The sequence below is a fragment of the Eschscholzia californica genome, unplaced genomic scaffold (genome assembly GCF_041429995.1).
Source record: "Eschscholzia californica isolate CP2 unplaced genomic scaffold, dmEscCali1.0.p SCAF_4, whole genome shotgun sequence".
Taxonomy (NCBI): Eukaryota; Viridiplantae; Streptophyta; class Magnoliopsida; order Ranunculales; family Papaveraceae; genus Eschscholzia; species Eschscholzia californica.
The window spans coordinates 17,341,136-17,357,891 of record NW_028238461.1 but is presented as its reverse complement, the minus strand read 5'-3'; the positions used below and the strand labels follow the sequence as shown (position 1 = coordinate 17,357,891).

At 36.8% G+C, this 16,756-nt stretch overlaps 1 protein-coding gene across 1 annotated transcript; it reads right to left on the bottom strand.

Moving 5' to 3' along the window:
- Nucleotides 1-11,116: 11,116 nt before the first annotated feature.
- Nucleotides 11,117-13,679, bottom strand: LOC147543301 (S-adenosylmethionine decarboxylase proenzyme-like). The gene is made up of 4 exons (XM_086636448.1): nucleotides 13,455-13,679; nucleotides 12,671-12,826; nucleotides 12,559-12,575; nucleotides 11,117-12,415 (listed from the first exon to the last, which is right to left on the bottom strand). The coding sequence occupies exons 2-4, from the start codon at nucleotides 12,806-12,808 to the stop codon at nucleotides 11,341-11,343; spliced, it is 1,230 nt and encodes a 409-aa protein (XP_086492574.1). The 5' UTR covers nucleotides 12,809-12,826; nucleotides 13,455-13,679; the 3' UTR covers nucleotides 11,117-11,340.
- Nucleotides 13,680-16,756: the final 3,077 nt, after the last annotated feature.

Genomic DNA, 16,756 nt, shown 5'->3' with positions numbered 1-16,756 from the left:
TAAACCAAATACAGATTAAAAGAGTCACCCTCCCCCATATTCAAAGCTTAGTCTTGCTTCAACAAGAATATTGAATTTCTAAGGTGATAAAATCTGTTCATTTCCAAAAAAAATGTATTAGAGCTACTTAGATTTTTTTTTTAGCATGACTACTACCTCTACTTAAACCTTCGAAAGGGCTATTTCACTAACCACTCCAGCATTTGATATCCGCCATTCGGATACCACAGTGTTGATCACTCACTCTTCTTTTCGGATATTACTTCCTAGTCTCCGGGAACGAAAATGGCTCTCCGAGCTAAAGACAAACTTGGTTTGTCAATGGATCTATTCCAAAGCCAACTACTCCTGTTGAGTTACACCCATAAGAATGGTGTAATGATCCTGAATAGCTCAACTTGATTTTATAGAACTAATCACAACCATACAGATTGATCGGTTGGGACAAGATTTCAATTGTTTAGGGTTTCCATCTTCATCAATTTATAATGGACGGGAACTTGAGGTGGGCGAGACAGAGAGGGTTGCCATCTTCATCATGTCACACTTTTAGCCATACCAAACAACAGAAAAAACGACTTTCTTGCGAAAACAACTTTCCCACGTAACAAACGGACCCTAAGTCTCTTCAGGATGAATTACAGTCCTTAATGGTCATTGAACCCTAGATCTGTGGTCACGGTAATTCCGTTATTGATCGCTCCAATCAAGAAAAGGTGATGGAATTCGTGTAATGTCTTTAATGACCGTTTCTCTGCAATTTGAAACTTGGAAGTGGCAGCCTTAGCGGTAAACATAGGGGTGGGAAAGAGATATGACAGGCAGTCCACGATCACTTACTTTTTCGGTCTGGACAGACCGAGCAAATTTTCGATTTGTCAACTCGGACATCCATACAAATCGAGCGGGCACTTGAGGAAATTTGGTTGTTCGGTGCCCATTCGAATCTGCTTAAATTACCACGCAATCTGGGTATCGAACCATTCGGACTCGGGCACCATGTATATCCAATCCTAGTGTTGACTCATACCAAATAAGGTCAAAAGCCTTTTGCAAGCAATCATGGAACATTCTCTTTGGAAGAAATATAGATGCTAGCATGACCGGCCATTAAGACAAACTGAGAAGAAGTTCCTGTACAAGTCATTAATGTAAGGCAATCTGAAGGTTATCTTGAGTAAGAACTGAAAGGTTTTCATATTTCCGATATGACTTGTTTGTTCGAAGACTTTGAAACGACTCAGACTTCCCTCAATAAGAGATGACAACAGAGTTCATCTATCACCCAGTTCAATACCAATTGAACCAAGATAGACAAGACCTTAGATGAGTCACTCAGATTGTTGTGAACAATTGAACAGAACACACGGGAACATCGAATCTAAGAAAAGTTATTGAGATTCTAAAGACAAAGGGTCAGTCAAGAGAGACAAACAATTGATCAAAAAAGGCAAATCGATTGTCGAGCTCATGATCAAGATTGTTCCTCACTGCTGTAAATGTTTCTAAAAATAATGCCTATGTCATTTAAAAGAAAACTATCCTTAGTACCAGGAGGACAAAAGGAATGGAATTGCGAATTCTGATTCCAGTATAGTTGTTATCGAAGTTAATCTATCAAGTATCGTAGATTCCCTTCATCAAGTGTTTAAAACCGGATATGCTGCTCAGTGGGAGCACAATGGAATTACATACTTGACTAAAAGGAAAAAAGATCCAAGAGGGAGCAGGAAAAATATTGCTACGGATGCTGAAAGGGATCAAAGTATTCTTTTAGACATTGATCTAGTTTAAAACTTAATAGTGGAGATCACTTTCTTCTAGAAACATCAAATGTTCTAAACCAGTGATGAATTAACTGAAGGTTCATGGAGAATCGAAATTGTTAACATTGATAATGGTTAAAATCAAAAGATTCAAACTCGTTAAAACCAGCATTGTCACTTAAGTTGACAAAGTCCCCATTTTTCAGAAAGGCATAAGAGTAGTAATCTATTAGGACTCATACTTAGATTATGCAGACCTATAAGTTTACTTGCAGAAACTAACGAAAGCTTCTTCAATACATACTCTGACAACTTCATGAAGTACGGAAACGTACAAGTCATAAAGTAAGTCGGAATATTTGAAAAATTGAAACAAAGTACAAACCGAAGTAAAGAATCACCTTAACAAGAAAATATACGTCATCCAATTCGAATGGTGAAAATTTGAGTCAAGAATTTGATAACCATCAAAGAGTTGAGAAATGACTTCTCAACTCAATCCATGGAACACATCTGATGGATGACGGGTCCACTTGGAGTAATCAAACACTCCTATACATGATTCGATCGATTATGGGTTTAAGTCAGTCTTCCGAATATTTTGGATATGTTCTAGAAACGATCGGTTTCTCACTTAACCAAATCCATCTAAAAGCTAAGCCTACGTAAAAAGTTTACAAGGGACAAAATTATCAAGTCTGACGCAATTTCTTTAGAAGAATTTTGGGACTTTTCCACGACTGATCATAGAACAAAGTTGTTGTTGCTCGTGATGGTTTCCTTCCAATAATTAGTCTGACCAAACACTAATTGTTAGAAGGATAACTGGGAGAAAGTACAAGTCGAATAAGTTCGACCATTAGAAAAGTCATGAGAAAAGTATATGTCGAATAAGTTCAACCAAGAGCAACAAAACTGCTGATAATAGTTAATCGCGGTTCCTAAAGGAAGAGGAATAAAAGGTAAAGTTAGATTAACTTTAAATACCTAAGGCACAAAACAAATTAGATTCGTAAGAGAACTCTCAAAAGTTGAAAGTATCTGAAACGAAAATATCTCAAGGAGTTGAGAATATTCCACTTGTTGTTCACAACCCCTTAAGGTCAATAGCTTATCTATCTAGTTCAGAAGATTGAAATCTTACTGTTAAAAGATAAAAGCCATAGACCTATGCGGAGACGGAAACTAACTCTGAAAATTGACTTAGAGTCAAAAGATCAAAATGGAATCCATATCTCATCAAGTTTTGGAACTTGATAATTTGGTCAATGGAGTAAAACCCATTGGACGCATAATTAGTTTTCAAAAGGAGAAAACTCGACAAGGAGATAAAGATTACAAATTCATATCATGAACAAGATCTTTACCTCAGACCAAGTTTAAGTCCATACTAGCATAATAAAAGTCAGAAACCGTCTCCCCTAATAAATTTATGGAAGTAAAAGGTTACCGACTTTAGAAGTTAGTTAAACACGCATGCTTCGGAAATCTATTAGTAGATTGAAGCATGCAAGAGTTGGAATCTTCGATTCAACGAGGTTATCAAAATATTTGATCTTGAACCTCGGGATTTCAAGAAGGTAAGTGGGAGTAACGCGTTTTCCAGGTTTGGTATGCAGTGTACATACTAAGATTGAAAACAACATTAAGATATTGGAAACAGTTAAGTACTGACTCAATAAGGAACCATAAAGGATGATATGCTTTTTGGGCATCAAAGATATATGAGAGTAGATCGAAAGGATGATAGAACCAAGTTAAGAAGCTTGCTATGCTAAAACTCTTAAAATCCGAACTCGAAAGACTCTATGAGAGAAATTCGATCCAAGTCTCATGACATAGAGCTCAGCAAGATTCAGAGTCTGGGATGCCCCGATGAGCAACCACGCAAAGAAAGATATTTATGCCTCGAACATAAAATCGGTCATGTGGGACATGATTAGCAATTAGACATCTCGAATATTGGAGTATAAAGATACGTCGACATCCAAATTCAGATAAGATTATCTGAACCACAACTAAAGAACGTCCTAAAGAGCTTGAGAAGTAATTAGGGTGAGTTCTTAGTACAAAAGTGAAAAAGTTGGACATGTCACACAATGACTTACGAGGACTAGCACATGAGGTCGACAAAGTAGTGCGGTTTCATGGACAATCTGAATAGGGTATTCAGGTCGACTACGTGGGTGTATTATTGGGAATATACATTTGATAACCCACAAATGAGAGAACATCAAGAATGATGAACGTCAAAACCTCTCATTGACAAAGTTGGAGAAAATCCTCAAAACACGAGTACTTCACTCATCTTATGTAAAGAATGTCTGACTTTAGTTCCGCTAAATGCCGCGCCGTAAAAGGAGGTTATAAAGACGGACACTAGGTCATCCATGATAGACATGAAGCTGAGTGGGAGTACAAGAATGGATTGTGTCATCCTAATTAAATTAGGAAAAGTATCTTAAGGCCACTTGATGAGTAGCAATTGAAAAATGCGTGGTCACGCTCAAATAGATTAAGTGATTAATCATTTGGATTGACAGCTGTGTTTGGGATTAAGAAAGTCTGAAATATGTGGCGTATCAGATCGTATACCAATTGACACCGGAATCGAGCATTGCACTTGTTCTAAGTAAAAGTGAGAGACTGAAGGAGATGCCCTTCGACCAAAGATGCAACGCGAGCAATTTATCAGATAGAACAATTGATGAAGAAGATCATCAAGTCCGGACGATTTAGGGGTCGTAGTGTTTAGTTAGAAATCAACTACGATCGTCGAATCACGGGGTGATTCGCGGCTAACTTCGACCAGTTCCTACATCGGGTTACACCAAAGAATGTCGATTTGATCGGATGATATGATTAGGGGGATGAGACATATATTCATGGGTGGGACCCATAAATATGTCCAAAAGGCCTAAAAGAAGTTTGGACAAAGATAGTGTAAAAGGCCCAAATAAGGGTTATTTGGGTCGGGCACTGATGTGACACGAAAATGTCACATTTGGAGCGCCTAACTTAGACTAATTAGTCATTTTCTAGTGTTATCAATAATATTTTATGTGTTTTTCATGTTAGGTACCTATTTTGGAGTTAAACATGTAATTTGAAATAAAGAGAGCGAATTATCACTATCATTTCATGTGCCGAAAATGAGAGAAAAAAACTTCAAGCAAATCAAATGACAAGTATAGTCAATGACGAGTCCGACGGTGAAAACGGTATTCAATTCGGAGTTCGGACGGTGAAGATATGAAAGAAAGAAGTCCGAGGATATTCTAGTCCTCTGTGAGAATTTGAAGATGTAGAGACAAGGATGGAGGCACTCTCTTGGTCTCTAATTCAAAGCCCAACATCTAAGCCCAAGTTCAAGAATACCCAAAAAAGAAGGGAGGTGTAGAGATTTTATGAGCACCCACTTTTGGACCCAAGTCTAAGTAATCTAAAGACTTAGGGGGGGTAGTGGTTCAGGACATTGGAGGACACTCAGAGACAAAATGTTCCAGAGACATTTCAAGACATTTCGGGACATTTGTCCGTAGACAAAATGTCTTTATGGACATTTCAGGACATTTGATTCATAGATAAAATGTCTCAGAGACATTTCAAGACATTTGGTTCATGGACAAAATGTCTTGGGGACATTTCAACATATTGAATCCATGGACAAAATGTGTAGTGGATATTATTATTATTATTATTATTATTATTATTATTATTATTATTATTATTATTATTATTATTATTATTATTATTATCTCATCATTGAAGGATAATTAGTAGACATTTATTATTTTAATATTATCATTAGTGTCAAACCATATGAAATAATAATTGTACTCATGTTTCAATAATATATTTTTCGACTTTTGTGGACATCTGTGGATATCTGAGGACATTGATGGCAGTTGGTACACATTTATTATTTTAATGTAATCATTATTGTCTAATCATACGAAATAAATTTGCCCTACTACTTTGAAAATATATTTTTCGACTTTCGTAGACATCCGTGAATATCTGTGGACATTGATAGATATTTAGTTGATATTTATTATTTTTAATATTATTACTGTCTTACCATATGAAACAAAAAAAATTAATTAATATTTTCAAATATATATTTTTCGACTTTCGTAGACATCTGTAGATATCTGTGGACATTGATGGACAATTGGTAAATATTTATTATTTAATATAGTTAGATATTAATATAATAATAATAATATAATATAATATAATATAATATAATATAATATTATATTATATTATATAATATTATATTATATAATATAATATAATATAATATTATATTATATAATATAATGTAATATATATAATATAATGTAATATAATATAATAAAATATAATATAATATAATAATAATACAATAATATAGTAATATAATAATAAGATAATATTATAATAATATGATTTGATAATAATAATTATTTTTATTACCTTCCTTACTCAAATGTATAATAATAATAATAATAATAATAATAATAATAATAATAATAATAATAATAATAATAATAATAATAATAATAATAATAATAATAAGAAGAAGAATAATAATAGTAATAATAATAATACAATAATGTAGTAATATAATAATAAGATAATATTATTATAATATGATTTGATAACAATAATTATTTTTATTATCTTCCTTACTCAAATGTCCCCAAGTGTCTTCCATATTTTGAGAGACATTTTCTCTCCAAAAGCTCTCCAAATTTACACTAAAATGTCTCCAAATGTCCCCAAAAACAATTTGTCTTGAAATGTCCCTAATTTCGTGTCCCGAACGAATAACACAGACATTTGGGGACATTTGAAATGTCTCCAACCAATAACACGGACATTTGGGGACATTTGGAGACATTTGAAATGTCCCCAACCAATAACACGGACATTTGGGGACATTTCAAATGTCCCCAACCAATAACACGGACATTGGGGGACATGAAAATGTCCCCCAATGTCCCCAACCACTACCCCCCCTTTAGTCAAGTTGACTAAGTCTAGGGTTTTAATCAAGTTATCTACTATTCATCATCTTCTAGGTTGAAAAGGAGGCAAAGAGGAGAGAGAGAGAAAAGGAGGCTACAACTTAGGGTTTTTGGGTGTTCTTGAGTTAGGATTTGAAAGAGAGCAAGAGATAAGAAGAAGGAGCCGGCCAAGCTAGGCCGGCCTAAGCTTGGCCAGAACAAGAGCTTCTCGGGACGGACGGAAGCTTCTCAAGCTCGGGCTGCTTTCAAGGGGCGTGCACAGGAGCACGGTTGCTGGTACGGGACGCCTTCACGGGAGCAGCAGACCGGCAGCAACAACACACAAAAGCAACCAGCAACAGCTTCCCGGAAGCGACTCGACAGCAGCTTCCTCTCGGCCGGACGCGCACACGGGAGGCACCTGCAGCTCGGACCTGCAGCTCGGCCAGCAACCCTTGGCTCGGGACAGCAGCTCTCTTGGCCGAATTTATTGCTTCTTTGGCCGGACTTTCATGGTGTTCCGGCTACTTTCTTGGCCGGAAACCTTAGGGCTTTTGTTCCCCTCATCCTTGGCTAGCTTTCCATGTGGTTTGATTTGATTTTGAGTTAAAATTTCTAGAGAGAGAAAGCTAGGGTTTAGCTTTAATGGAGGTTGTGTTCTAAATGGAGAAGATGATGGTGGTCGCTATGGGGAACCCAGAAAATTGCTAAGGGGAGATCGGCTGCAACTAAAAACTCGTATTTTCCGACGATCTTAGCCTCGAACCACATCGAAAAAGGGGGATTCTCTTATCATTTTCTTTCCATTTCTTATTCAATCACCATATTTAGCTAACTTTAATGTGTCGATTATATGAGATGAAATGTGATGAATTCGTGATTATGTTTAATATGATTTGATGTTTTGATTATAAATTTATGTTTATAAATTGATGTTTATTAATTTCGATTATCGTTTCGATCGTATTTTCATGTGTCTTGTCAAGCACTTCGCATAGTTAATAGACGAAACGAAGTATTCGATATCGATCGTAGTCTAAGTCATAATTTCATGTGTCTTGTCATGCACTTCACATAGTTAGGCGACTAGACAACACTTTCGTTGACTCAGGATAAACTGATTTAGACGTTTGTTTGACTAAGTATGATCTCCGGATATACGTAGTACTTAGAGACATCTACTTTAGGAGTCGAACATCGATTATACTTTGAAATATTAGATCGGACTACATATATGCGTAAGTTTATCATTATGGAATTCCGGACTTCGACACCTCGCTCACTTATTTGTCTCCCGACTCTTGTTACTTCCCGACTCATGTTCCTTCGACTCTTCTCTCGAATCTCTCTCGCCCGTTTACATTGATAATTTAGTTTGTTTTACTTGCTTTCTTCTTTGTTGCTTATTTCATTATAAAGCCCCCCATTTGTCTTTGTTTCCTTTTTAGTCTAAGTTAGCATTTGATATCTAGACCCGGAGATAAGACCCTTCGACATCCAAACTACCTTCCTATCCTTGGATCGATCCGGCTTTGCCGGATTACTACTTGATACCTCCGCTTGGGTAAGCAACCTTTTCGGGTGCATCAGGCACCTAAAGGGACTTTTGGGCCCATTATAGGGGCCGGCCATGCTTGGCTGACCAACCTATAGGGGTCGGTCAGATCCGCCCTATTAGGGCTTACTCTGGTCGGCCATAATAAGAGAAGATGGAAATTTTTTATTTTTGCCTATTTCCTAAGTCCTTATTCAAAAGGAACTTTTAGGAAACCTAATTAGGGCTACACTCTTAGAGTTCTATATAACGTCTCTTAAGACTTGAATAAGGTGTGAAAAATTCTCAAAAAGCTTTCTATCTCTACAACATCAAGTAGAGAAAGAAAAAGATATAATTTCCAAATATCTATCTAGTCAAAGAAGAAGTGTTCTTCAATCAAACCACCATTGGAGTTCTAACTAACGACAAAAGTGGGAGATCCAGTTGATCATTCGGGTGTCTCTAGTAGAGGAGCTACAATTGGAGTTATTGGTTTTCTCATTCGATTGGAAAGGTTCGAGGAAAATTTAGCGATTAAGGTAATATCTAAACTAACTTATTTACATTTTTAGTTTATGCATGAGCTCTTGGGGATACTTGTGTTAGGCCTATTAGATGTCTAAGATTCCGCTAACCACAGTAGGAGACACCATAACCCAACACGAGCCACATGTAGGCTCCACGGACGGTCGATTGGGCTTCACTCGACTCTTCTTGCAGGCTTTGTATAGCCCGACATCTCTAAGGCCCCTCAAACACCAACACCTTCTTTACCCTGGACCATTACTCTTATCTTGTCACCCTCCTGGACCATCAACATCAGTCTGGGTACCCATATTTCACCGTAGTATGCTACCACTACCTCCACTAACAACGCCTCTACTAGAGGCTTTTCTGAGCCTTCCGTCAACCTTAAGGGTATGTGTTTCTCATCTATCCCTTAAGTTATTGACTCCGAGGCTGCAATGCAGATATGTTCGAATCTTTGAGGTACCCGTGTCCGAGGTTTACATATTGGCTCCATCTCTTTCATTAAAGAGTTCTCTCATCTTGATGCCCTTCACATTCGTCCTTTTAAGTTAGCCTTACCAAGGTCTCTCAAATAATCAACTCTATGTTATAATTACCGGTTTCCTGCCTAGCCCCCAACTTTGTGACCGGTTTCCCTAATAGCCCCCAACTTTGTGACCGGTTTCCTGCCTGCCCAGCCCCCTACTTTATCAAAAATACCCAGATGGCCCCCTTTTTTAGATTCTGTTATAACACCGTTACCTAGTCATCATTTCTTTCTCCTCCATCTCATTACCTCTCTCTACCACCTCACCTTATCGCCACCTCATCGTCTTCACCAGCGAAGGTCGCCGACCGGCTAATTTTCCGGCCGACGACCTTAGTTAAAAAAAATTCATCTCTCCTCTCTCTCTCTAAAATTTTTTTTTTCTCTCTCTAGATCTGGTTCATAGATCTGTGCAAAGACCTTGAAGGTCCGATCTTTTAAGAGAAGTAATCGAGTTTTTTTTAGTCTTGAGAGAAACAAGAATCGTTTCAATTGGCTCTTTACTCTGCTTTTTGCTTTAGTGGAGTTGTTTCAAACCCTAGAATTTCAAAGAATCAATGTTTCAGTTTGAGAAGAAAAGCTATGAATATGCAGAGTTTTAGTTCTTCGTCATCAAAGCCTAGTTTATATCGTCGGTGTAGATTTCAAGGTATTTGATTTTGTCTCTTCATTTTACTTCTCTACTAAAAATGGTGAAATACAGCTTCTCTCTTTAACATACGATCTCCCGCTGCAATCTACTAATTAAGTTTGGTTGACGTATTTTCCGATCAATTGATGATCACGGAATGGTTCGAAGCAACTTGAGTTTGTTTGTTTATTTGAATGGAAATTTGTGATAAGTTCTTGAACTTAGTTTTTGATTTTAATCATCAATTTGCTATTCATAATCTTTGTGTAGAAATTCATTAATTATTCTTACTTATATGTAAGGTTCAAGTGTGATGATCCACACTTAAAATGTCTCAGGTAGATTTATCTAGTTTATACCATTTTGATCTGCCAAAACAAATTTATGGTGAATACCTCATAAGCATTTCTGATACCAGTTTTGTAGATTTATTCGGAGTGAAGGTCTTTGCACAAATCTGGTTCCCAGATCTAGAGATAGAATTTTTTTTTTTTTTTTTTTTTTAAGAGAGGGGAAAAAATAAACGTTTTTATTTTAATGAAGGTCACCGGTGAAGACGACGAGGTGGCGATAAGGTGAGGTAGCAGAGAGAGGTAATGAGATGGAGGAGAAAGAAATGATGACTAGGTAACGGTGTTATAACGGAATCTAAAAAAGAGGGCCATCTGGATATTTCTGATAAAGTAGGGGGCTAGGCAGGAAACCAGTCACAAAATTGGGGGCCATAGGGGAAATAACCCTAATTTAAGTTAATAATATTTTGACCTTTAAGTTAGCCTTATCTAGGTCTCTCAAATTATCAACTCTTGTTTTTTTTTTTTTGTTGAACTCTTGTTGTAATGTAACTTTTAGACTTGCTGATCCTCAGAATACACTCACCTGTCTTCCTACAGATTTTTGGGAATGTTACAATCTTTTTTTTTTAGGTGGTAGTTCTAGTTTTGATGCATGGCTCTAGAAATGTTACAAATTTTTGTTTTGATGTATGGCAGTATCATTTAGACCATCCATCTTTTGTTCGTTTTAACCTTTTAACGGATGAAAATCCGTTCATTTACTCTTCTTTTACTTATGGGGGAGTCTTCCAACTCCAGAAATGCTAAAAGTTGAAACCAAGAGTGAACAGTGAACTTAAAGGAAACGGGTCTAACAAAAACAATACTTTAAGAACAGTAACATAACTGCATGGCAGAGTCATCAGCTTTGTACACATAAGACAGAGCCGAATTACTAAACGAAACAAAAGCAACACTTGCTATAAGACTCAGAAAACAACCAAACACAACTAAGTAAAACATAAGTGAAAAAGCACACGACAACTTACGACTTAATGACCCCAACCGAATATTGATTACCTACTCCTCTCCAGAATCTTCTTCCTTCCATCCACCTTTCAGAATTGATCTCGGAGAGAAACAGCTACTATCTTCCGTCTTCAAGAAGCTCTGATAAACAACAGACCCACCACCATTTTCCATCACTTGTTGGCTCCTCTTTCCACAGCTATAGCCTTTTAGATCAAGCTTACAGTCAAAGTTACTACCAATATCAGCATGTATAGCAATTGAAAACTCGGAGGGCTCAAAACAGACCAACACCCTCTTAACAAGCTGTTTCAGGTCAACAGCTTTCAAATCGTAACCTGCAGCTTCGAAGCTGGCATAGCTGAAACCATCTTCTGGTGTTACATGAATTGTAGAAATTGCAGCTTCTTCAATACCATTCATTGAGTAACCACATGGATCAAACTCGAAATCACATATTTCGGAATCAGGTAATATCTTCCTTATCCCAGAGTCTATAGTCATTTCAGCAGCTGAGTTTGAATTAGTCTTGAAGAAAACAGAAGCTCGTTCTTTGTCTAAGCCAGTCATGCACATTTCCAGAGTGTAGGTTGTGTCAATCTGGTCAGATGACTCTGCAAATGCAGAGTAGACATGCCAATTCTGTGACTCGACCAGGCTTCCCATTACGTAAGCTTTGCTGTTCAATCCAAGGTCAAGGAAATGGCTGTCCAAAAGAGTTACTTCCTCCGAGAAACTTCGATGAGGGAAAGTCTGAGCTCCTGGAAATATGAAGCTGCCACGAGTGTAATTCACAGCTCTAACAGAGAGAGATAAAGAGTTGGCTAGCTCAAGAATGGCTGGGATTGAAAGCAAAAGCTTTGTGGTTCCACAAGTTTTGATAATGACTTTGTAAGGATAGACAAAGAAGCTTGATTCAGAGAGAACATAAGAGTCAAGGTGGTCATTTGACAAGGATGAGACGATGGTGCATTCAGCAGGTTTTAGAATCTCATCCAACTGTGCCTTAGATAAAGATCTAAGGCCTTTTCCGCCAGGGTCAGCAAATACCCCAGGCTCAAAGAAAGAGATTTCGAGTCTCTTCTCGAAACCTTCAAATCCAATTGCAGATGTTGGGAAGGCCATTTGTTTAGACAGAAGTGTAGAACAAGGTTATAAAGACAGGAATGAAGATGATCGCAGGTATTGGGAAAACTAGAAAGAAACTAAAAACGAAAGCAAATAAATGAACCACAGGAAGTGGCTAAAACTCGATCACGGGAATATCAGGATGGCTTCCTTGCGCACTGCACATAAAGAAGAAACAAAAGAATGAACTCAGAATTAGCTTCCATTTTTCAGGAAAAAAATTATGTCAATTAATATCATTCATGGAACTTACGTTGGAGTAAGCAGCAGATCTGAATTTCTTGATTCCCCCGCTTGGTCGAACGTCTTCAATGCTGTATCCTAGAGGTGCTTCGTAACATAAAGATTTACTACTACTACTACTAGACTTTTTCCCACCTTTGCTCTCCATTAGAACATTCAGTATTGCCTGGAAGAAGTACATGTTATAACAACAATCAGAATCCCAACAATATAATCAAACCAAGATAAATAACAACAACTAAGACTTGAATCGCAAGATATTCATGTCAAAAGACTTGAATCGATCTTTCATAATTCAAAAAACAAAGTAATCTTTGTTAGCAAACCTCCCTAAGTACAACAATATTTGCAAAAGAACACAAAAGGTTCATGAAACTGATCTACAACAAAATTCATAACACTGGTATCTTAGATCAAATCTCTGAAGTCAGATCAAATAGACTTCATAACAGATCATGAAGATCTTTAATACATGCACCTATAAACACAAATCGAATCTCAGACACACAAAAAAGAACTTTAGATCAAAACTACAACCAAAATAACCTAAAGATCAAAAACCCTAATACAATATCACAATAAAAATCACTGTCGGAACCAAAATCAAGACCCAATTAAAACTCTATACATATAGACAATGAAATCAAAAGCTATCATGTTCATAAAATGAAATCATAAACATCATGACGATGTAATGAAATAAAAAGCAACATGATGATGATAATAACGATATGGTAAAAGGCGAAACAAACAATAAAGTAGGAAGAGAGGGGAATAAGAAAAGGTATACTTACAATGATGATGATTTAGATTCTTGATGAGAAAAGAAGATCTTCACAAATCCTATGAATTGTAGAAGGAACCCTAGAAATTTTTGAGGAACAGATTATGATCGAAACCAAAAGAGACAACTTCGCAAACCCTAGAAAATATGGGAATAGTAAAAGGAGGCTTTTTTTCTTTTGCTTAGAAGAGTGGGGTTAGATGATGAGTTTATATAGGCCACGGAAGAGAAACGCGGAGAATAACTACAATCCTTTATGCCAAATTTATATGATGGCCAATCATATCCTTATGGACTATTCTACCCTTATACTAGAAAAGTCAAAGATAAATTCTTGACTGTTTAAGCACACATTCCAAGAAGGTTGAAGGAAGGAACCGTGGATGGGAGATTTTATAGGCTACACGTTTAACCAATAAAAATGACATTGATACCTTTCAAAGGAATGCATCCAGCCTAAACGCAAAGACGGGCCTATAGGCAGAAGCGGTTAACTTATCCGACTTGTAGAAAGGGTGAGGAGGAAGACTTCGATTGGGCCCACTCAATTTGACTTCTTCTCTTTCTTTTCTGAGCTCGAACCAAGTCGTAGAACTGGATTTCTCTGATGAAGTTGATCTAATAAGACATCTTGGTGGTTGCAAATCAAATTCCAAACGAAATCTTAAATTGTAAGTACACATCATGATTATAATATGAAATACATTATGAAGTTGGATGAGCACTATAACTGTCAAATAACACATCTTGGACCCTAAAGACCACAAAAAGACCCTTAGGGTCATCTTAGGAGCCTGAAAACCTATCTGAACCGAAAGAAAACATCTTGGCTAAACAAAATCTGAACCAATGAAGCAACTAAAAGGATGAAGATCAGACATTAATCAACAACTTTCTTTCCCTCTTTAGAACGGATTATCATGTCTCATTTCAATTTTGAAGAGGGGAATATGAAAGATAAGGTAGAAGACTAACACGATGGTCGATATCTAAAGAAAAAGATCGAAATCTAAATAAGAAGATTGACATCTGAAGAAGAAGATCGATATCCGAAGAAGAAGATCGTTATCTATACCTTACTGTGAGAGGTTTGTCAAGCAAGTTATCTTGGAACCGGAGCCGATTTCGGATCGGTTCAAATCGTCAAAACTTAGAAATGGAGCATTCCATTGTGTTCTCTCGTCGAGCTCTTAAGTTTAGAGCCAAGAATCACAAAAAATCCGATTCCAGATAAATGAAGAGATAATTTATATGTGGACATATGTATATGTATATGTGATGAGACATGAAAATGTCTCATTTGAATCTCTTAACTCGGGTTAGTTAGTCCAGTTCGAGCGGTTACTCTGATGATTTGTTTGATTTTCTTTCTCAGGTCTCATTTACGGAGTTCGATTTGAAAGCATCGTGATAAAGACATACTTGAGGGGAATTTTGGTCATTTTAATGACAAGGGTATTCTGGTCAATATTAGTACTCATGTGAAAGTAGAGTCCAATACGAATCCATCGGCGAAAGCGGAAGTGGAATCGGAGTCCGGATGCGAAAATTATAGCTAGTCAAGTGCGGGTCTTAATCTGTTGACCAAAGGTCAACCAGGATCCCTCTAGAGACACGTGGCGCAAGAGATGGAATCAGATCCAATGGTGCCGATAAGTCTCGAGATACTTTCGGGCGTAACGGGTGTGTTTCGGGCTCTTTTCAGACGCACTAGACAGATCGACGGGTGTGTTTCTGTGGTGATGGTGGTTCTATGGTGGTGGTGGTTCTATGGTGATAATTTTTCTTTATCACAGGGGTATTAATGTCATTTCATACTTTTCATAAATGGGGCCTTGGTTTCAGACTTGTTTTAAAGTCTGAAAAAAGTAGGTTCTTTTTCAGCCCATTCAGACAAAGACCAAATTCATTAAAGTTTTCAGATTTTTTTAAAATAAAAACAAACATCTAGAATCTGAATTGACATCCAATTCAGATTTCAGATATGAAAAAAAAAAACAGCACCGAAGATTGATAATGGAAGACAAATAAGATAGATTTGGGGCAGTCCGGCTAAGAGATAGAGAAAAGATGAGAAGGGATTACGACCTCAAGTCTCAGGAGCGAATCAGTTACAATTTGAGAAAGGCCCCCACTCTTTAACAAATAAAGAAATGGGGCCACCATTGCGTTCTCTTTCTAATTAGTGGTTGCCTTTTATTATTTTTTCATGTGTTACTCAACTACGGGGTCTCTAATTTGAGCTAAAACTAAACGAACTCTACAGACGCCTCACCAAAATTGAGGCCCTTGAATTTGGTGGTCCAACGCAACGCTTTGCTTGCTCTGGGACAAGGCCGGTCCTGGATTTGCTAAGTCAGCGTATAATCCATTGGTATAGATTGACTAACTCTAAAGTTTATGAAAAAAATGTGAGGTTTTATCCTTTTCATAATATCGTGTTGAAAATTAAGAATTTGGATTAAGTTACAAAGTTATTTTTGGGCTAAAACAAAGGATTGTGCCATGCAGTCCATTAAGCAATTATGGGTTAGTTAGAGTGCTAGTCTAAACATTCCAACTATACAGAAGTTGTAGATAAGGATGTTAGATTTATGAAAAGAAACCATATAAGTAACTTGGATTTCGGAGGTGGAAGTTGTGAGCATTATAGCATGCAACACACGGTGAGAAAATTTGAAGCACGGTTGGACACTTTTGATTTTAGGAGAATATTTTTAAAACAAAATACGATAAATATAAATAGGAAAATTGGGCCAAACCCCCCTATAAACTTTTGTTTTGGTGAAAAATGATCATTTCATTTTTTTTTTTTTAGCTTTCAGCTGCCTAGGTATTTTCGTAATTTGTAATATTTTACAAAATATCTACAACAATATTGCAATAGGTTTGCAACAGCTTGCAAAGATGCTGCAAACGACACTTGGTTTTTAACTAAACAAAAAACAAATTATGGGTTTTAACAAAAAAAATACTGATTTTGGAGTTTGAAACAAACAAAATTTAACTTGTCTTTTTAACTTAAAAAAACTTAATTTGATCTTTATTCAATTTCTTAATATAAATATCCTTCCAACAGTGTTAGAAGGGACATAAACAAATTAAAGACGGGAGAGTTTTGCCAAGTTTTCTAAAAGGCATTCGAAGAGTATGTGAGCAATGTGGAGAAGTTCAGTCTTATGTCGTGGCCAAGGGGCTTGTTGAAGCTACCAATAATTTGATGATAAGAATGAGCTTGCAATAGTTTCTGATCACCATCACTAGTCTTCCGATCTCCAAATATTTCATCAAAAACCAACTCATCTGTCTGCT

What these genes read in the sequence shown, in the direction of transcription:
- LOC147543301 (XM_086636448.1), bottom strand. Translation starts at nt 12,808, where the DNA reads ATGGAGAGCAAAGGTGGGAAAAAGTCTAGTAGTAGTAGTAGTAAATCT.